This window comes from Theropithecus gelada, chromosome 17 (genome assembly GCF_003255815.1).
Source record: "Theropithecus gelada isolate Dixy chromosome 17, Tgel_1.0, whole genome shotgun sequence".
NCBI lineage: Eukaryota > Metazoa > Chordata > Mammalia > Primates > Cercopithecidae > Theropithecus > Theropithecus gelada.
In genome coordinates this window covers 54,335,376-54,357,862 of record NC_037685.1, presented here as the reverse complement: position 1 = coordinate 54,357,862, position 22,487 = coordinate 54,335,376, and the positions used below count along the sequence as shown (strand labels likewise).

At 39.7% G+C, this 22,487-nt stretch overlaps 1 protein-coding gene and 1 non-coding gene across 2 annotated transcripts in view; both read left to right on the top strand.

The window, feature by feature from the left end:
• MICU2 (mitochondrial calcium uptake 2) overlaps positions 1-22,487 on the top strand; it is a 104,211-nt gene that overhangs the window by 23,982 nt on the left and 57,742 nt on the right. The window contains exon 2 of the mRNA XM_025364091.1: positions 9,747-9,888. Coding sequence (XP_025219876.1) covers positions 9,747-9,888 — 142 coding nt within the window. The remainder of the gene's footprint in view (positions 1-9,746; positions 9,889-22,487) is intronic.
• On the top strand, positions 21,351-21,452 carry LOC112611230. Its single transcript, XR_003116598.1, has one exon. It is a non-coding gene; the product is annotated as a U6 spliceosomal RNA (small nuclear RNA).

Below are 22,487 nucleotides of genomic sequence, written 5' to 3'. Positions count from 1 at the left end.
CTGGGACCACACGTGTGAGCCAGCATGACCAGCTAATCTGTGTGTTTTTTTGTAGATACGATGTTTTGCCATGTTGCCCAGGCTGGTCTCGAACTCTTGGGCTCAAGGGATCCTCCTGCCTTGGCCTCCCAACATGCTGGGATTACAGACGTGAGCCATCCTACCTGGCCTAGTCTTTTTTTTTTTTTAATTTGAAACCTAGTTTAAACTTTTTTAGTTTAAGCTTTTTGTTTCGAACAGAAACAGAAATATATGTAGTTATGATGTACCTCTTGGAAGGTAATTATGGAAGAAGCAAAAATGAGTACTCTGTTCAGTTACTTAATCAGGAAAGAGAAAGCACTGGAAGGGAAGATGCTTGTTTCTTTACTCATCAGCATCCCCTGACAGTGGCCACTGTTCTCCAGATAGAAATCTATGGGGTTAAAAAAAAATTATGTGTGTCTGTGTGTGTAAGCATATGCCATTTCATCTTACCATCCTCATCTAAAACAAGCCATGCTAGCTTTCTTCAGTCTCTGGGACAAAGTCTAGACTAGACCATCATAGATCAGACGATATTTCAGAAGCCAGAGAGAGTAGTTCCCAGAGCTTCCAGGTTTCCCAGGAATGACAGTTGTCTCATTGGCTGTCATTTTGTAGAATGTATTGTGAGGCATAGCTTATGCAGTGAATATTTTTAATTTAGTCTGGCAGTATTTTGTTTCATATACAATAAAATCTCCCTAATTCAGAACAAAATGGAAAAGTTGTGTCTAATGAAATGAAAATTTCTGATTGTAAACGTTTCTTTAAGAAGGTGGGATAGTCATCCAGTTACACCACAGAAAGTTCAAAGACAACAGAACAATTTTATATTTTATCCAGATTATTACAAATTCCAAAATAAGGGCCCCAAATGAATAGGTCTCACTATATTTTGGCTAATGCCGTGTATATATATTGAAAGCTATAGGGAAGGCCCTTTCTTTTCTCACTTTCTTCCTGAGAAATGTGGAGACCAAAGAATGTTAAACAAAGAACAGAGAACTAACTTTTTCCAATATGTCACTTCATGGATAAAAAGTAGAGACAGAGTGGTGAAGCACCTGTTGCTTTAAAGGCAATAAACTAGTGAAATGTTTTAACAGAAGTCATCAGCTTTCAAAGATCTCTTTTATCCAGTCTACATCACTCATTGCTCTTAATTCCTTTGTCACATTTTTTACTGTATTACAAGTAATCCTTGAAATCCATGGAGCATTTTATATCTAACTAGAACCATGTGGATGGTTCTCATGTGTTCAGTATAGCCCCAAATCCCAACATTTCTTCTACTCCTCTTTTTCCATATATTTAGTAGTAGATGCAGGCTTGAGAAGCAAATCATGGCAATAGAAGGAATCCATCCCTCCACTCCCACCACTTTCCACCTCAGAAGACTCTAAGTTGCATCTGGGGTAGGGATAGGATGGCAGCCACCAACAGGCCCTCAGCAGCTCTTTGATCTCCACCACTGCATTCCATACCCTTCCTCTCTTCCTGACCAGCTAGTTCCTCAGGCAGCTGCTTCTCCTGCCAGTCCATTGGTTATTTATATGTAACTGTATACACTGCCAACCGAATAGGTTTGTAGAAGCAACTTAGGAAATCTCTTTCAGATAAAGGTTAAGATTAATACTTTTTATTCCACTGCTTTTATTTCTCCACATAATATATGAAGGCAATGTGTGCCTTTTCAGAATAATCTTAATTATGTCTAATCTTCTACTTTTTTTTTTTTAAATTATTAACTCCTTGGACAGCAGTTTTTAAACTGTTGAATCCAGCAATCAAGGCATTATGGTTCTAACCTTATTTACATTTTCTGAGAAACTAAAACAGATCAGTTTCCCCTGAGGTCCTCTAGAATTCTTCATACTTAGTATGCTTAAACATAAGGTGGCGGCAGGCCGGGCGTGGTGGCTCACGCCTGTAATCCCAGCACTTTGGGAGGCCGAGGCGGGCGGATCACGAGGTCAGGAGATCGAGACCATCCTGGTGAACACGGTGAAACCCCGTCTCTACTAAAAAATACAAAAAAACTAGCCGGGCGTGGTGGCGGCGCCTGTAGTCCCAGCTCCTCGGGAGGCTGAGGCAGGAGAATGGCGGGAACCCGGGAGGCGGAGCTTGCAGTGAGCTGAGATCCGGTCACTGCACTCCAGCCTGGGCGACAGAGCGAGACTCCGTCTCAAAAAAAAAATAAATAAGGCGGCAGCAAATAGAGTAGTAAATACAAGTCTTGGTTTCAATAAAGTGTATTTTCTATTATATGTTTCATTTTATTTATTTATTTTTTGAGACGGAGTCTCGCTCTGTCGCCCAGGCTGGAGGGCAGTGGCGCGATCACGGCTCACTGCAAGCTCCGCCTCCCGGGTTCACGCCATTCTCCTGCCTCAGCCTCCCGAGTAGCTGGGACTACAGGCGCCGCCACCTCGCCCGGCTAGTTTTTTGTATTTTTAGTAGAGATGGGATTTCACCGTGTTAGCCAGGATGGTCTCGATCTCCTGACCTCATGATCCGCCCGCCTCGGCCTCCCAAAGTGCTGGGATTACAGGCGTGAGCCACCACGCCCGGCCAAGCAATTTACATCTTAAATAAATTGCTTAAAATTATGGTTAGCCTTACGATACTGAGAGGTGAAGCCAGTTGGGCTTCTGGGTCGTGTGGAGACTTGGAAAACTTTTCTGTTTAACTGGAGGATTGTAAATGCACGGGTCAGTGCTCTGTGTCTAGCTAGAGGGATTGTAAATGCACCAATCGGCACTCTGTGAAATGGACCGATGAGCAGGACATGGGTGGGCCCAAATAAGGGAATGAAAGCGGGCCGCGGGAGCCAGCAGCAGCAGCCCCGTGGGATCGCATTCAAGGCGGTGGAAGCTTTGTTCTTTAGCTCTTCATAATAAATCTTGCTGCTGTTCACTTTTTGGGTCCCCACCAACTTTAAGAGCTGTTAACACTCACCACAAGGGTCGAGGGTCGGGGGCTTCATTCCTGAAGTCAGTGAGACTCCGAACCCACCATGAAGAGCGAATAGCTCCTCCGGCGCCACCTTTAAGAGCTGTTAACACTCAACTCGAGGCCCGCGGCGTGACAAAGAACCCACCAGAAGGAATAAATTCCGGACACAATACTTTTTATCTTTGTAAGGAATTGACTTAGTCCTAGGAGATAGCAGTCCAGTTTCTTTTGACACCCTGAATTCCCTAAACTTGTATGTCAGCATACTGAATTGTTATTCATATAGATGCGTTTCCTGAAAGTGATACCTCATTATGACTACGACTAAACTAGTGGTAAGTTCTTTAAAAAGTGTATGTTAACAGAAAGGTGAAAGCATTTGCATCATGTGGTCTAATTTTATTTGACAGTTAACAGTATTTGACAACCCCAAACTCTCTACCTTTGTTTTTCTGAAAGACAATACGTTTCCACTTACAGCTCTATTTTCAGTTTATGTAGATACAGCCCTGGTATTTTTATATAACATACGTTCTATGAAGTACTTTGAATATATAGTAAAATCAGACAGTAATGTTGAATTTATATGGCATCAGGTGGAGTATGAGGCATGTAGTATATGTGAATCTTCCAGGTAACTAAAATTACCTGTGTAAACAGGAAAACGTTTGTTTTTTTATTATTTACATTAAAAACAGCTAGAATGTATTTCATATTTTTCTACATTCTAATATTCCCTAATAATAAATTACTCATGGACAGAAGATCATCACCATGTATAGACCTGGGGCTGTTGATTGCATGTAATAACATTGATTGGTCCAGGAAATTGCAGTACGTCTACTATAAAGAAAAATTTGAAATCCCAGGACCCCCAAACTTAAGCCTGGAGGCTGAATCATGCAACAGAATACTTAAGCAAGGTCCTGCTGGAAAGGAAAAAAGCCTTAGGCATGTGGGAAGGGCTACCCCACAGACTATTCATAAGGAAATTCTTTGCTAGCCTCCCATAAACAGGGGCATGCCAATTATAACTTTAGGTGTAGAGTCGAAGTCTAGCTCCTAAAACTAAAGTCTGTTAAATTCCACACTGATAATGTCGATTACAAATGTATCTCCCCAGGGGAAGAACAAAGAGAAAACTACTACTGCCTTTGTCTCCACTCACCTTACCTTCTGTAAAATGTAGATTCACTGGGCGCTAACCGAAGTCTCACAGGAATGTAACCATTCGCCTTACCCTTACCTGCCCCTCTTCCTACATGCCTTCCCCCATTTTAAGGAAATGTATAAATGTATAACTACTAAAACTCCTGAAAACCTCCAGAAAAACAGCCACAGATGTGTTTGTAGCTTATGTTTTTCCCAGACACAGCCTACAGCTGGCTTAATAAACCTCAATGATTAAAGCTTATGCTGCAGTCACTCATTTCACTTGTCACTGTTTTGTATTATTTTTGTCTCCTGCCTTACTGTCAGGCTGTTAGGTCTGCCTTCTGCCATTAGCGTACTTTAATCTAGCACTTATAATTTAATGTTTTTAATACGGCAGGGTTTTCAAACTAACCAAGTTTATTAGATTGATAGGTAGATTAAGAGTGCTGAATCATGGTATCAAATATCCAATTCCAAATTTCCATATAGGCTCCAGTGTCTTACATATATGGTGGCTATTTTATAGATTAACAAAAGAAAATGTCAAAATTCATGATGATCTTTGCAGTATTGTATGGCTGCTGTTACTTTCCTCTGTCCATTTTTTGTCACATACCCCATAGATCCTCTGCATCATGAATCTGGCTCCCCAAATGTCAGAGCCAACTTTAGCATAGCTTGCTCTACTATTGTTCCCAGTCTTGGCAAACTCCTGCTCATCCTTTAAGATCCAGTTTAAATATCTCCTACTCTGTAATGCCTTTCTTTTTTTTTTTCTTTTGAGACGGAGTCTTACTCTGTTGCCCAGGCTGGAGTGCAATGGCATGATCTCGGCTTACTGCAAGCTCCGCCTCCCAGGTTTAAGTGATTCTCCTGCCTCAACCTCCTGAATAACTAGGGTTACCGGCACATGCCACCACACCCAGATAACTTTTGTATTTTTAGTAGAGATGTAGTTTCGCCTTAAGTCTATAAGGCAGTTTATTGGCTCTCTGCCTTCTCATAGAATTTATGTATAGTTCTCTTAGAGCGTTTGTTAAAATTATCTATCATAATACTAATGGCTAACCTTCTAGAACATTTAATGTGTGCTGGGCACTATGCTGAGTTTTATGTATATTATTTCATTGAAGGCTCATTAAAAAAAAAAAAACTTTGAGATAGATACTGTTGTTTTTTGCATTTCACAGATCAACTGAGGGGTAATGTTGCCCAAGTGACAGAACTAGAATTTAAATCTAGGCAGTTTGAGTCCCCTTTACTCATTTTTCAAATGAGTCAGGTGAGGTGTAGAGAGATAATTTGTCCAAGGTCACATACCTAGTGACATAACTAGAATTTGAATCCCAAGCAGTTTGATTTCAGAGCTAGTACTTTTAACTGTTTATTTGCTATCCAACACTTCCCTTTGTAAACTCCTTAAGGGGGAGACTTCATAGTATCTGTCTATATATTCCCAGAACAGTGACACATAACAGTTTCTTAAATGTTTGAGAATGAATTAATGAACTTTTTCATTGCCTAATACGTAAACAATATTAAGCTAGGTATTTGTATTTGTACTGTTATTAGATATAATTTTTTTTTTTTCTTTTTTTTTTGGAAGGAGTCTGGCGCTGTCACCCAGGCTGGAGTACAGTGGCGCGACCTCAATCTCAGCTCACTGCAAGCTCCACCTCCTGGGTTCACGCTGTTCTCCTGCCTCAGCCTCCCAAGTAGCTGGGACTACAGCCTACTGCCACCACGCCTGGCTAATTTTTTTGTATTTTTAGTAGAGACGGGGTTTCACTGTGTTAGCCAGGATGGTCTCGATCTCCTGACCTTGTGATCTGCCCATCTCAGCCTCCCAAAGTGCTAGTATTACAGGCGTGAGCCACCACGCCCAGCCTAATTCTGATTTTTAAAAAAATTTTAATTTCTATTCTTTTTATAGAGACAGAGCCTCACTACATTGCTCAGGCTGGTCTCAAATAACTTTGATATCTTGACGTTTATTATACCTCCTGATCTTCCCCATCTAAACTGATGTGCTAACTGTACTTAAGTCTACAAGCCATTTTCTTTGCCTTAGCTCAGTTTACCAAGCCTAACCTACCACGAATATGCCACAGTGAAAAAGAGACAACAGAGATTAAATGAGTACCCAAAGCAACATGGTTAGTTCACGGAATATGAAAATAGCAGCAACAAAAACAAACAAAAGCAATCTGAAACGTAAGAGGGAAGAGAAACAAAACTGGGAAAAGAGAGAGCACGCACGTCTGTTATCAGGAAAACCACACAGATAGAAGGAAGGAAGAGGTGAAGAAAGAAAGGAGAACACAGAGTTAGGAAATAGTTTACATTTTCTGCCAAAGGCTTGTTGTAAACTACGTTTTTAGTTGTTCAAGGTTATTAATAAGGGATAATTTGGCATGCATTACCTTAGGCTATAAATTAGCAGCATTTGGACATTAGCCACTTGTTCCCAACATTTATCTGAAGTAGTTAATAAGCAAACTAGGTAACCAAACATGGTATGGAACTCAAAAGACCTGACTTCTGGTCCTTTGCACAAAAGTGTTGGACTAGATGATCTCTAAGTCCCTTGTAACTCTTAAAATTCTATGTCGTATGTCAGTTATAGTCCCAGTATGTATAAGGCACCAGGCCAAATGCTTTCCACAGTACAGTGAAACAAAGATGAAATTTATGCTTCAAGAGTTTAGTTGAAAAAATAGACAAAAAACAGACGACTTGTTTTTTATTACAGTGCATTCGTGGAAATGATATAATAGGGCACCTTTTTTCTTCTTGGGAACAATATTGTGGTTATTACATTCTTGACCATTAAATCTATCCAGTAAGTCTGAGATTTGATCAGAATTATTATAAAAATGAAGTAAAGCAAGCTAAGCCTGACACATGAATAGAAGGTTAAAAATGGCATTGGCAAATTAATCTTCCAAATTCTATGAAATAAGCATAAATATAGAATGCACATTGATTATATTAGTGATCCTTTAAAATGTACTTTTAAAATTCTACTACTGTGTAATAAAGATGACCTAAAAAAAATTATGTTGGTTCATCAACTTGGAATTAGAAAGGCTCTGGTAATTTCAGAACAATACTTTTTTTTTTCCTTACATAAATTTTGTTGTAGCAAAGAAACACATTCAGTGCATCCTACTTACTTTAAATTTGATTGAACTAGAGAAGTAACACCTACCATTTAGGAAATGGACAACAGTTAGCCCAGGGACTAAAGGATGACTAATTCTAGTTCTGTTCTTTGTTATTTTTCTCTGCAGTTTATCTTAAATCCTATTCTTTTCAGAAAAACTTTCTCAGCTACCATTACCCACACTGCTGCTTCTATTTTCCTAATTTATATTATTCTAACAGGAGCTAGTATAGGATCGTGGTTGAGACAGTGGGGTTGATGTCATACTGCCTATGCTATCACTTACAATCTAGGCAAGCTGGTTAACTTTCACAAGCCTTAAGTGTTTCGGTTTTTTTTTTTTTTTTTTTTTTTTTTGGTAAAATGAAGATGACAAAAATGGTGTCTACTATTAAGGGCATTGTGGAGATTGAGTAAGAACAGGTATGTAAAGATATTAGCACCCTGCTCTGCATCTACTACATACTTAATGAACGTTAGATACTATAATACAGAGTATTATATATTAATATATAATACTACAGTATATTATAATACTACAGAGTTGCCCCCTTGATTCTTATGCGTTCTGCCTCTTCCTGGAGTCTCCTCAAATTAGTAAATGCTCAATTCAGTGTTTTCTTCAGAAAAGGTGGGGCTTAGGATGAAGAGAAAGACTCTAATAGTAGGAGATGGTGACTTGGGGGCTTCCTCTGCATATTTCATAAGGGAGATGGTAGGATTACAGTCTGCCATGGTGATGATCTCCAGATGATAGTTTTGTACTCTATAGGCAGAGTGTGAGAGGTTTACTATGTGTGTATGTGTGTATGTATGTATATTTGCCTCACATATAAAATGTTCAGAAAGCATCAATAAAATTTAGTTTTCTGATTACTGGGATGGTAAGTGTGGACTTATGTAATTAAAACATTCCCCTTGAGTTATTTTTGTAGTAGTCACTTAAGGGAAAAGAAAAGGAAAGGCAAAGGGGTGGTAAGGGTACAGATCATTACAATATTATTGATATTCTCTACATGCGCAATATTCTGGTAGGCAATGACAACACAAAAGAGGTGTAAAACTAGCTGCTCAAGGAAGCCTATTGTCTAATTAAGAGAGAAAGTTAATACTGGTCAGAGAACTGAAATCAGCCAAAAAGAAGGGCTTTGAACAGCTTTGAATTTGGAGAGATTTAAGCAACTGGAATTCATGTTTTTCCCATTTCAATTCAGATCGGCAGTCACTGAACATTGCCTGTGTGTCAGGGAGAATTATAGAATCAGTATTAAGTGTGAAAAGTAGGTGATATGTCCAGGAAGGATACTGCGCTCCAGGTTAGAGCAGTGCATCAGGAAAGCAATCCAGGATGAAAGCCTGCTATTGGATTTCACAGATAATATATTCTTGTATCAAGGTTCATGCATTGACATAGGTGCCTGTTAACTGCTGTGTCATCTTCCTCCAGTCTCCCTAGTTCACAATGCCCAGTCATGTGTAGGAGGATAGTGTGGTTGTTAAGAGATTAAAACGCTTTGAGTCAGACCTAGCTTTTTAGCCTGCCTCTGCCATTTACTTTTCAGTTTCTGTATCTACTGCTGTATCTACTGTTCAAAGTTATTGTGAGAATTAACTAAATAATCTCTGTGAATACTTAATTAGTACAGTGCCTAATATATAGAAAGTGCTCAACGAAAAGTTCTTTATAAAGATTTCAGTACTGTCTTCATTAGCATTTAGTCAGGGTCTAAGTCCTACTGCCTGAAGTGCAGACTCTTCCACTATATTCCTATATATTCCACAATATTTTACCCATCCTTCTTCTTCTGGCTCTTTCTACCCATGGTTCTCTCACATTTCTGAAAGCAAAGCTATTTATCTAATATGATATATTTTATCTTTTTGAAAGCACAACTTTGCATATTCTGTTGCCTTCCTGACTTTCTTCTGCCACTTTCTTTCCTCAGTCACTCTGGTACCGTTGGCCTTTCTGCTGTTCCTCGACCACACCAAACTTGTTCCCACCTCATGGACTTTGTGCTTGCTTAGAATGCTTTTCTTCCAGAGACGCCCCCAGGACACACTAACTCCACCTCGTTTAGTCTCTCTAAATGTTACCTCTTTAGAAAGACCTTCTCTGACTATCTTAAGGTATTACCACCTTATCCCTTTCTTATCCTGCTTTATATTTCTTTGTAGTACTTCTTACCGTTTTGTATTATTTTATACATTTATTCTTTAATTGCCATTCTCCCTTTTTGGAATGTCACTTCCCTCAAGTTAGTCTAATTCACTGTTGTAGCTTCAGTGCAAAGTGGGCACTCAGTTAATATTTGTTAAATGAATGATTTTGAAAGTTTGGGGATTGTCAGATCCAAGCGTGAAACTTAATTTTTAAAGATTGTCCTAGAAGTGACTGGGAATAACACTGAAAAAAATCTTAAATTGCAATTTGTTTTTCTTTTAGAAAAATGTTGAACATGGAATAATAGGGAAACTGTCTCTTCGTAAGCAGCGCTTCATGCAGTTTTCTTCACTCGAACATGAAGGAGAATATTATATGACACCACGAGACTTCCTCTTCTCAGTGATGTTTGAGCAAATGGAACGTGAGTTGGGTCTTTTTTTAATTAAAAAAATTAAACTTCAGGGCTGAAAAAACCTGTTTTTCAGGATTGATAACAGCTTTTCTTCATTTTAATTATCATCTTTGTACCATGCATTTGCTTATTTAGACTTTTCATTTCTTGTGACACTACTTATACTTTTATATTTATCTTGAAATAGTTGTTTTGTATATAGGTTTCTCTAAAGAGACAGGAAAAATAGTTTAAGTTTTAATTGTCACTAAATATGTTATTAGTAATTACTTCATCCATGTTTTAAATTGGGCCCAAAAAAAAAAAAATGAAACTAGATTTGAGAAGTTAGGAGAGCAGTCATGATGTCACAGATAGAAAATCCTGAAAAAAATGAGAAACAAGTTGAAAAACTATAATTACATAATTTTATTTAATAAGCAGCCAACTTACATTTGTTCAGAATTGAGAAATTCTTAGTCTTACCTAAACCAGTCCTCACTTTGCATAGAGTGGATTTGGCCCCATCCTCTGTGCCCATGTTGAAGAAGGAGTCTATGAAAACTTGTTGGCGTTCTGACACCTTCCTAAATGTACTGGAACACTCGCTATAAACATGCAGCAGCTGAAATGGGTGAGAGCAAGGTGAGCCGTCATAGTATAGATTGAATTCAAAAAGGCCGAGAGAACTTGGCACAGCATTATAAACATTGAGGGATGACGAACAAAAACAAAATGAGTGATCATGGTGTGTTCTAGGGACAATAAATTCAGTAATCACTGGAACGAAAGGATTACTTTAAGCAGTAGTGAGGGATGAAATTGAAAAACAGATAAGGTCCGGATTATCCAGAAAACTTCAGTGACCCTTTCCAACCACCAGATGAATGGTATTTGGCAGGGATGAATGGCATTGAAGGTTTCTGAGCAGAAAAATAAGGTGGTAAAAACATGTTTAGGGTTTTATTTGTTTGAGACAGAGTCTCGCTCTCTCTCCCAGGCTGGAGTGAAATGGCACTATCTCGGCTCACTGCAACCTCTGCCTCCCGGGTTCAAGCAATTCTCCTGCCTCAGCCTCCTGAATAGCTGGGATTACAGGTGCCTGGCTAATTTTTGTTTTTGTTTGTTTGTTTGTTTTTTGAGACGGAGTCTCGCTCTGTCACCCAGGCTGGAGTGCAGTGGCGTGATCTTGGCTCACTGCAACCTCCACCTCTGGGGTTCAAGCAATTCTGCCTCAGCCTCCCAAGTAGCTGGGATTACAGGCATGTGCCACCACGCCCAGCTAATTTTTTGTATTTTTTAGTAGAGACGGGGTTTTACCGTGTTTGCCAGGATGGTCTCAATCTCCTGACCTCATGATCCGCCCTCCCCAGCCTCCCGAAGTGCTGGGATCACAGGCGTGAGCCACCGCACCTGGCCTTGTGTTTTTAGTAGAGACGGAGTTTCACCATGTTGGCCAAGCTGGTCTCAACCTCCTCACCTCAGGTGATCTGCCCCCCTTGGCCTCCCAACGTGCTGAGATTGCAGGCATGAGCCACCTTGCCCAGCCTAGGTTATTTTATTACAGCTTTTTTGCAGGGAAGTTTGTGTATATTAGAAACCTTAAAGATATTTACCCACATTAATGCAGTAAGTTCATAATACAAGTAATCAAAGATATGCAAAAAGATTTCTATTAAAAAGTAGTTTAGCCTCTGACATGTGAAACACTTGGACGTCATGAATTCCTGTTAGATTCATCAGAGAATTGAGGTCACACTTGAGCTGGAAACTGAAGGCAAGCAGATCCATAGAGTCAGCTTACTGCCGACAGAAACCACTAAGAACCCACCACTGGAGCCGGCTTCAGGTAGGAATATTTGAAGGGTAATTAATTGCTGGAATCTCAGTGCGAACTAGCTTGGGAGATAACAACTACTGAGGAACCAGCCACAGAGAAGCCCATACGCTTTTGTGATTTTTACCTTGCGGAACTCTGCCAGATTCTCACAGTGAAGAGCTAAGAAAAATGCTCTCCCCGCTCCCTCATTGGGAGGGAAAAGTAGCCATTTTTAGACACTCCCAGAGTATTTCATTCTCCTTAAGAAAGGCCTGCATAGAAAAGAAACTTTTTTACTGGAGCCCAGCCAACCTAGGGAGATGGAAATTCCCAAATCTAGCCCCCTCTGGCCTTCTTGTCTCACCAAAGGGAGCAGAGAAACAAAAAAACTGAGAACTGCTTTTGAAGGGCACATCCCTTCACAGTCACACAGTCTGACCAAGAGACTGACAGCTGATCATAGGACTGTACAATACCTACCTCCCTTTTCACCTCACCACCACATCGACAGAGCAGGCCCCTGTATAATAATAAGGCAGGACTGAAAGAACTTACCTCTTAAATTTTATTTAAGGAGACCTGCCTGCCTTTTCACCTCACCATCACATCGACAGCAGTCCCCTGTACAATAATAAGGCAGGACTGAAAGAACTTACCTCTTAGATTTTATTTAAGGAGAGAAAAGACAACAGGAGAGGGAAAAAAAAAAGGCACCAGAGGAAATTTTAGCCTCTGTCACCTACAACTACAGCAAACAGTAAACACAACCGATTCCTACCCAGATAAACATAAAAGGCCAGTCTACCTCAGTAACTTTTACCAAATATATCATGCCTGACTTAGAACCAGAAAGTCACAAGGCGTGTTAAAAAGAAAAAGCACAATCCGGAAAGACAAAGCAAACATCAGTATCAGATTTATATATAGCAGATATTTGGAATTATCAGACCAGGAATTTAAAATAACATTAATATGCTAAGGGCTCCAGTGGAAAAAGTGTACAGCACTTAATGTAATGTAAGCAGAGGCAGAGAAATTCTTAGAACAAACCAAAAGGAAATGCTCAAAATCAAAAATAGTGTTACAGAAATGAAGAATGCGGCCGGGCGCGGTGACTCAAGCCTGTAATCCCAGCACTTTGGGAGGGCGAGACGGATGGATCACGAGGTCAGGAGATCGAGACCATCCTGGCTAACACGGTGAAACCCCGTCTCTACTAAAAAATACAAAAAAAAAAAAAACTAGCCGGGCGAGGTGGCGGGCACCTGTAGTCCCAGCTACTCAGGAGGCTGAGGCAGGAGAATGGCGTAAACCTGGGAGGCGGAGCTTGCAGTGAGCTGAGATCCAGCCACTGCACTCCAGCCTGGGCGACAGAGCGAGACTCTGTCTCAAAAAAAAAAAAAAAAAAAAAAAAGAAATGAAGAATGCGTTTGAAATTAGCCAGGTATGTTGGTACACACCTGTAGTCCTGGCTACTTCAGAGGCTGAGGATCACTTGAGCCCAGGAGTTTGAGGCTACAGCAAACTATGATTGCACCACTACACTCCAGCCTGGGTGACAGAGCAATACCCTGACTCAAAAAAAAAATGCATTTGTTGGGCCCATCAGTGTAATGGATCTGGCGGAGAGAAGAATCAGTGAGCTTGAAAATATGTCAGTAGAAACTTCCCAACTTGAAAAGCAAAGAGGAACAAAAAGACTGAGAAAAACAGAATATTCAAGAACTGTGAGTCAATTACAAAAGATATAACATATAAGTAACAGGAATACCAGAAAAAAAAGAGGAAAAGAAATATTTGAAATAATAATGACTGAGAATTTTCCAGAATTATTAACAAATGTCAAGCCATAGATTCAAGAAGTTTACGAAAACACCAAGCAGAATAAATATCAAGAAATGTCTAGGTATATCATATTCAAACTGCAGAAATTATTTTTTCTTTTCTTTTTTTTTTGAGACAAAGTCTCACTCTATCGCCCAGGCTGGAGTGCAGTGGAGCAATCTCAACTCACTGCAAGCTCCGCCTCCCGGGTTCACGCCATTGTCCTGCCTCAGCCTTCCCAGTAGCTGGGACTACAGGCACCCGCTACCACAGCTGGCTAATTTTTTTATTTTTAGTAGAGACAGGGTTTCACTGTGTTAGCCAGGATGGTCTCAATCTCCTGACCTTGTGATCCGCCCTCCTCGGCCTCCCAAAGTGCCGGGATTACAGGCGTGAGCCACCGCACCCAGCTAGAAAAATTTTAAAGAACAAAAGAAAGAGAAAAAAAATCTTGACAGAAGCCAAAGAAGAAAAACACCTTATCTGTAGAAAAACAATGGTAAGAATTGTATCATATTTCTTTTTAAGCAAGAAGAGGGTGGATAAAATATTTAAAATTTTGAAAGAAAAATTTACCAATGTAGAATTCTGGATCCAGTGAAAATTATCCTTCAAAAGTGAAAAAGAAATACATTCTCAGACAAACCAAATTTGAGAGAATTTGTCACCAGTAGATCTGATTTACAAGAAATGTTCAAAGAAACATTTCTTCTTTGAAGAAAGATGTTCTTCAAAAAGAAGAAAAATGATATATCAGGAACTTGGCATGAAGAAAGGAAGACAGTTAAGTTAGGAAAGGAATACATGAATATAAAATTAAATCACATTTAAAATATTGATATAGGGCCGGGCGCGGTGGCTCAAGCCTGTAATCCCAGCACTTTGGGAGGCCGAGACAGGTGGATCACGAGGTCAGGAGATCGAGACCATCCTGGCTAACACGGTGAAACCCCGTCTCTACTAAGAAATACAAAAAACTAGCCGGGCGAGGTGGTGGGCGCCTGTAGTCCCAGCTACTCGGGAGGCTGAGGCCGGAGAATGGCGTGAACCCGGGAGGCGGAGCTTGCAGTGAACTGAGATCCGGCCACTGCACTCTAGCCTGGGCTACAGAGCGAGACTCCGTCTCAAAAAAAAAATATATATATATAGATATAGATAACAGTTTAATCAAAATAATAGTAACACAATATTGGATGATCAAATTGTATGGATAAGTGAAATGTATGACAGCAATGGTATAAGGGACAGGAGGGAGGAATTGGGAATACTTTTATTATAAGATACTGGTATCACCCATGAAGTGGTATAGTGTTATTTGAAAGTGCACTTAAATTAGTTGCAAATATATATTGCAAACTTTAGGACCACCACTAAAAAAGATATTTTTAATAAATAGAATTGACATTCTAAGAGAGGAGAGAAAATCAAGTTATATAAAATACTCAACTAAAACCAGAGAAGGCAAAAAAAGAGTGGAAGACAAAAAAATGAAACAAAACTCAAGTGCAATAGTTAGATATGGTAGATATCAATCCAGATATATCAACAGTCACTGTAGATATATATTTTATGCATGTTGTTTATAAGAAACCCACTTTAAATGTAAAGATTGCTAACAGTAATCAAAAGAAGGCTGGAGTAGCTATACTGGTTTCAGATAAACTGGATTTAAGAGTGAGGGAAATTATCGGGAATAGAAAGAAGCATTGCATAATGATTTTTTTTAATGGGTGAGTACTCCAGGAAGACATACCTATCTATAATGTATGTATACCTAACAACAGGGCATCAAAGCACATGAGGCAGAAACTGATGGAACTGTAAGGAGAAACAGGTGTGCTCTTGGATGTGCTCTATTATACTTGGAGATTTCAAGAGCCTTCTGTCCTTGATTGACAGATTCAGCAGAAGGAAAACCAATAAGGATATACCTGAATAGAATAACACCATCAATTAACTGGCTCTAATTGACACTTATAGGATATTTCATCTAATGATAGCAGAATATACATACTGAAGCTAACCTGGAACCATTCACCAAGATAGACCAGATTTGGGGTCATAAAACACACTTAAAAAATTTACAAGAATAGGAATCATACAAAGTATGTGGTCTTAGACCACAGTAGACTTAAACTAGAAATCAGTAACAGAAAGATAGCTGAAACATCCCAAAATATTTAGAGATTAAATGACACATTTTAAAATGACACATGGGTCAAATAAGGAATCTGAAAAGAAATTTTAAAATGTTTTCAACCAATGAAAGTGAAGCTGGCATCTTCAGAAGAGTATTTGGTACTAGAAGAAAACCCTAGGCAAGAATGATTTAGATGACCAAGTGGAAAATGTAAAAACTTATAGGACCAGTCAAAGAATAGTTTTGAATCGAATCAATGTAATATAGTCGGTGGGATAAGCTATATCGCTAACTAGAGTCTAGATGTTGTTACAGGCACTCAAATTGAAAATTTTTACAGAACATTCTGCTACTTAGATATTTCTACAAGCATAATTGGGCCTCTTGGCCTAGTTCGTAACCCCTAATCTATAAATTCAGTGTAATTGCAATAATCCCAATGGGGTAGGTAAATGTGTGCTCACACATGTATGCACACGTGTGTATGTATGTTCATGTTTTTTGACAAGCTAATTTGAAAAATTATATGGAAAAACACGGGGCCTGAACTAGCAAAGATATTCTGAAAGAAGGAAAAAAATGGGGAAGTTACTCTATCAAATAATGAGCTTTATTATAAAACCTCAGTAATCAAATGGCATTGGCATAGGGAGAGACAAACTGACCATTGGAACAGAATAAAGGGCCCAGAAGCACAATGAAACTTTCGTATATGAGAGAGGTGGCATTATAAATCAGTAGAAAAAGAGGGACTGTTCAACGAATGGTACTAGTACAGTTAGATATGCCTGTGGAAAACAAGCAAACATTTTTCAAAGATAATTTTAAAATCTGTCTCCTTAGGTTAGAGAAATCTTCCTTAAATAAGCCACAAAAAGCACTATCATAAAAGATTGATAAAATTCAACCATATTAAAATTAGAACTTCTATTGATTTGCCTTAGAGAAATTGAAAAGGTAAGCCAAAAACTTCCAAAATTGAAGACAATACTTAGTATATGTAGAAAACTACAAATCAATAAGAAAAAGACAATTTTTTTAAAAAAAGGGACAGAAGTAATAGGCATTCACAGAAGAGGAAATGTGTATGAAAAATGAACATAAATATGTTTACCCTTGTTAGTGGCTACAATAATATATAATTTTGTACATATTAGATTAGCAACAATTAAGTTTGTTAATGACAGCGGTAGAAGAGAATGTAGATCAGTTAAGATTTTTATACCCTGTTAGTTGGACATGCCAACTGAAACTACTACTTTGGTCTGGGCACGGTGGCTCACCCCTGTAATCCCAGCACTTTGGGAGGCCAAGGCAGGTGGATCACCTGAGGTCAGGAGTTCAAGACCAGCCTGGCCAACATGGAGAAACCCTGTCTCTACTAAAAATTAGCCAGGCATGGTGGCGTGCATCTGTAGTCCCAGCTACTCAGGAGGCTGAAGCAGGAGAATCACTTGAACCCAGAAGGTTGCCATGAGCCAAGATCGCACCACTGCACTTCAGCCTGGGCAACAGAGCAAGACTCTGTCTCAGAAAAAAAAAAAGAAAGAAACTACTCCTTTGGAAAACAATTTAGAACTGTTTTATAAAGTTAAACATTAGCATAACTTTTGATACACAAATCCCATTCCTGTATATACTCTATATGCAACAGGAATATTTGCGCCTGTGCAGTGGGATATATGTATAAGAATGCTTATAGTATCAGTGTTATATTAGCAAAAAAAGCTGGAAACAACTCAACTGTCCATTAATAACAGACTAGATAAATAAACTGCTACAGTATATTCACACAATGGAATTTTACTGAGTAAAAGTGAATAAACTTAAATAATTGACTTTCATCATGGCAGCATGAGTAACTCCATTGGCCCACTTCCCACTGAAACTGGTAAAAAATCTTATATAAGACCTTCCTTCAAAGTCTCTGGAAGTGGTGTTAGAGTCATACAGTACATTAAAAAACATCTCTTTAAGAAAATCTATAAGAAAAGTAAGAGTCTAGGATGCTTGAACTAAGAACTCCCTCCTTATCTTGTCCCAGTTTGTTGAATGGAAACTTATTCCAAACTGGTGCAGCCAAGAACAGAGGGTTTCCTCTCTCCTCAGTACCCATTCAGAGGGCTTTCTTCCCAGAGAAACAGGGTATCAGCATTTCTCATCCTGCCCCCAGCTACTTGTTGCTGAGGCTAGTTCTGGGGAGTGCAGCTGAGAAGTAGGAGCTCCCTTCTCCCACCCAGCCCTCACCTGTGAAATGGAAGCTCCACCTTGGGCTCTGTGCTACTAAGAATACTGGGACCCTGATTGCTCTTGTCTCAACTTGTAAGACAGGTTCCACACTGAGAGAGGCAAGTCAAGAAGACCTGAAGTTACACCACTGGTCCCACTCCCAGCCCCAGAGCCCAGCCCACAGATTTTGTGGGGTGAGAAGTGGAGGGTGTGGGCAACAGGTAAAACAAATGGGTCCTTATCTCTTCCCAGAGAAACTGACTTCATCGTCAACAGAAAACGGAGAAGTTCAAGCCTAAGAGCCACACTCAAAAACAAGCGGAGGTTGTGGTGAAAGGTAATTTGGAGGACGTTGACAAATCCAATTAAGATAACAGGCTAAACTGTAGGCTGGCTGCTCTGCGGAAGAGACCTAGGGAAAGAGACAGCTGTAAGGAGCCCTCCTGGGGCCATTACAAATATTTAACACTGACCATGGAAATTATTCCTTCAAAGGACCCCAAATTAGTAGAGCTTAACATCTTGGTATGGTCAAGAAAAAGGAAACTAGAGTGCTGCCCAAATTACTGTCATCCCAGGGTGACTGAAGGCATACCCCAAACTGCCTCCCTGAGGAGCATTGTCAGAGGCTTAACACTGGGGGCGATAGTCTTCATTAAAACAGTCCAGCTTGGCACTAAACAAAGAGCAAATAAGCAAATAGCAATAACAACCCTGGGGGAGCAGGGAATTGTTAGTAGTACTCAGAGTTGCCACAGTGTATTATCTGAAATGTGAGTTTTTATAACAAAATATTATGAAATATGCAAAGAAACAGGAATATATGACCCTACTGGACAAAAGCAGGTAACAGAAACTGCTTGTGATTGCAACCAGATATCAGATATACCAGAAAAAGACTTCAGAATAGCCATTGTAAATATATTCAAAGAACTAAAGTAAACCATGATTAAAGATTATAATGTTTCCACTTTTATTATTCATTGGAATGCAATTAAACTATCAGAAGGCATTTAGCTAAATCAATAATTCAGTAATTTTGCAGGCCAAATAATACATCCTTTATGCATATGATGTACTTCATCTTCATTTTTCATCCTGGATAAGAAGAATAATCATCTTGGTTGCATTCCTACAGATCATGATGAACAGCAAAATAAGGAAAAACAGGGCCAACCCACTGACCCATGATCGCCATGAAGAAACAGAAAGATACAAAACAGTCTAAGATTTATTAGATCCTAAACTGATTTCTACCTGGTATTTATCTTTTTGGATTTTTTGCAAATAATATACTTTATTAATAGTAGTTAATGAGGCTTATGTAAACCATCTCCCCATGCTCCTTTCAAGTAGACACTCATTCTTCCTGGTTCCGTGGTAGGCTTGAGGGAAACCGGTGTCATCCTCAGTCCTCCATTGTGCACTCCAAAAACCATCAAATGTGCTGCTTTGAGACCTAGCTTATCTAGCCAGAATGCCACTTCCCTTCTTATATTCTTTTCTGCTGAATTTCTTTAGCCTTATAGTTCTTTAGTTCTCATTTCCAGTGGCCTTCATTCTTACTCACTTCCCATGTCCATTACCTGGAATTGCTCCAGTTTTAAAATCTCAAATTGCAGAATCCCATTCTCTGGCAACAACTTGCTCTTGTCCCCACCCTGCCCATTTTCTAATACCCAATGCACCCATTCTCAGATTTAATAAAAGCTTCTAGTCTCAACTATCCCATTATTCCCAAGCTCTCCACTATCCTGGGTATTTTTCCTCCCCTGTAGCTACAGGTTTGTCATTTTGTCACTGTTTAATAACTACTTGCAAATATCTTTCCCCTTTGTTGTTCTTGTCGGACTTAGCCTGCTATCAACTTTGGGAGAAAATCATGTGATTGTGTAGACCGGAGCCACTAATTTCATAGTCTTCACCTTCACCTAGAGTTTTCAAATCATTTTACACATGAATTAGCTTTCTCCTATTTCCTTCGTCAGCTCTTCTCAACTCTTGCTTCTTTTTTCAGACTTTTTATCACATCCTTTTTTCACATTTATAGTATTATTTCTCCTATTTTTAACTGAGCAAATTAAGGCCATAAGCTAGGGAGTTCTTCAGATCACCCCTTCCTGCCCCAGAAGTTGTCTACATGCTTTCTGGCCATTTAAACTGGAAGTAGTGCTCTTGCCCTGCTAAGGCTGATTCCTCCGCCCCCTCCGCTAGTTCCATCACTTTTTCTCTCCACTGTCTCATTCTTTAAACTTCCAAATAGTCTCATGTCTTCACTATCCTGAAAACTCCCTAGACATTAGAGATGTAAATTTAAGAATCTTCAATATATACGTGCTATTTAAAGCTAAAATACTTGATGAGATCTCAAAAATGAGTTTAGGTAGAAAAGATAAGTCAAAGGACGGAGCGGTGAGTTATACCAATGCTTGGAGGTGGAGAGATGAGGAAAACCAGAGAAGGACCAGCTAAAAGGTAGGAAGAAAACCAGGAAAGCAGAGTGTTGTGAAATTTAAGTAAAGAAAGCATTTCAGCCGGGCGCAGTGGCTCACGCCTGTAATCCCAGCACTTTGGGAGGCTGAGGTGGGCGGATCACGAGGTCAGGAGTTCGAGACCATCCTGGCTAACACGGTGAAACCCCATCTCTACTAAAAATACAAAAAAATAGCCAGGCATGGTGGCGGCGCCTGTAGTCCCGGCTACTCGGGAGGCTGAGGCAGGAGAATGGTGTGAACCCGGGAGGCGGAGCTTGCAGTGAGCCGAGAAAAAAAAAAAAAAAAAGAAAGCATTTCAAGGACGGAGTAATCAACTATGAAAGATGCTGTTGAGAAGTCAAGTCAGATGAGGACTAAGAATTGACCATTGGATTTGGCAATATGTGGGTTACTGGTGACCTTTATAAGAACAGTTTTGGTGCATTGTTGTAAACACGAAAACCTGACAAGAGTGAGTTTAGGAAAAAAATGGGAAAAACAAAAAATAAACCCCAGAGTGGCTTGCCATAAAGAGAAAGAGAGAGATGAAGCAGTAGACGGAGGCGGAAATGCGATTAAGAGGATCTTTCAATGTGTGTTGGTAGATGAGACAGGAAAACTGGGCAGTGCAGGAAGAAGGAACAATTTCTAAAACAAAGTCCTTGTGAAGACGAGAGGGAAAAGAGTGTGAGAGCACAGCGGAAGCTTGGATTAGGTAGGAGCACAGAGTTCCTTCGTAATGGTGGGAGAAAAGGCACACACACCACATGACAGCTAATGGGAGCTGGTCAAGTTGTCTATCATCTTTCTTTCTTTTTTTCTCAGTGAATTAGGAAGCCAGGTCATCAGCTGAGAGTGAAGAGGGGGAAGGTATTGAGGTTTGCAGAAATAGCCTTATAAGAGAGTGAGAGAGTTGATGAATTGAGAAATACTATATGATCGGCAGTCGCCTTATTAAAGTCCCCACTTGAGGTTATTAATTTTGAAGTTAAGTCTATTTATATGCTTGCTTTGGCAGCACGTATGCCAAAATTGGAAAAATAAGAGATGATTAGCATGGCCCCTGTGCAAGGATGGCACGTAAATTTGTGAAGCATTCCATATATTTTTTAAAAGGTATTAAAAAAATATAAGTCTGTTTAGCATGATTGTGGTTCTTTTTCTCCACTGTGTTCAACTGTAAAAGTGCTGGTATGGAATAGGCAGAGAGTTGGATCTAGCCAGCATCGGGATTAGCCAAGAGCATACGACAAAGTGAAAGAGAAGCAAGGGAGTCAATGTGTGCACAAGGGAACAGGTCTGATGGTTGACCGTGGAAGCTGAGCCAGGTGGCATGTTAGGACATGAGCAGGTGAGAAATAGTGAAAAGGTCATAGATTCAAATAGATTGTAGGGCCCAATGAGATGAAAGGATAGTTGGAGTCCACACACATAAGTGAAGAACAAAAGAAGAATGGGCATTATTGTGTAGTTGAGAGTACAGGTCCTAGAATAGGACAGAAAGTGAGTTTGAGTACTGGCTCCACCACTTAGTAGTATTGTGTCTGTGGGCAAAGTTGTGTAAGCTCTTAGCCTCGGTTTCCTCATCAGTAAAATGGGAATGCTAATAGTACCTACCTCAAAGTGTTGTTGTTTATTTTGCTTTGTTTTGTTTAAGAGATAGGGTCTTGCTCCATGGTCCAGGCTGGGGCGCAGTAGTGCGATCATAGCTCCCTGCAGCCTCAACCTCCTGGGTTCAAGCAACACCCCCGTCTCAGTCTCCAAAGTAGCTGGGACTACAGGCACATGCCACTGTGCTCAGCTAATTTTTTAATTTTTGTGGAGACAGAGGTTTTGCTTGGTTGCCCAGGCTGGTCTTGAACTCCTGACTTCAAGTGATCCTCCCGTCTTGGCCTCCCAAAGCACTGGATTATAGGTGTGAGCCACCATACCTGGCAGCAAGTATTTTCAAGTGTAATTCAGCCTAAGTTGAAACTGAAAACTGAAAATTAATAAATTTATGTAGCTTTGGAATACCGAAAGTATCTGGAATGAGATGATAGAGTGGATTTTGCCTGAAGTCTTTACTAAGTTAAAGCAAGCAGATATTTGTAGCTCCTGTGTGTGCAGCTAGACCTTACAGTCATTGTCAGTAATAATATTT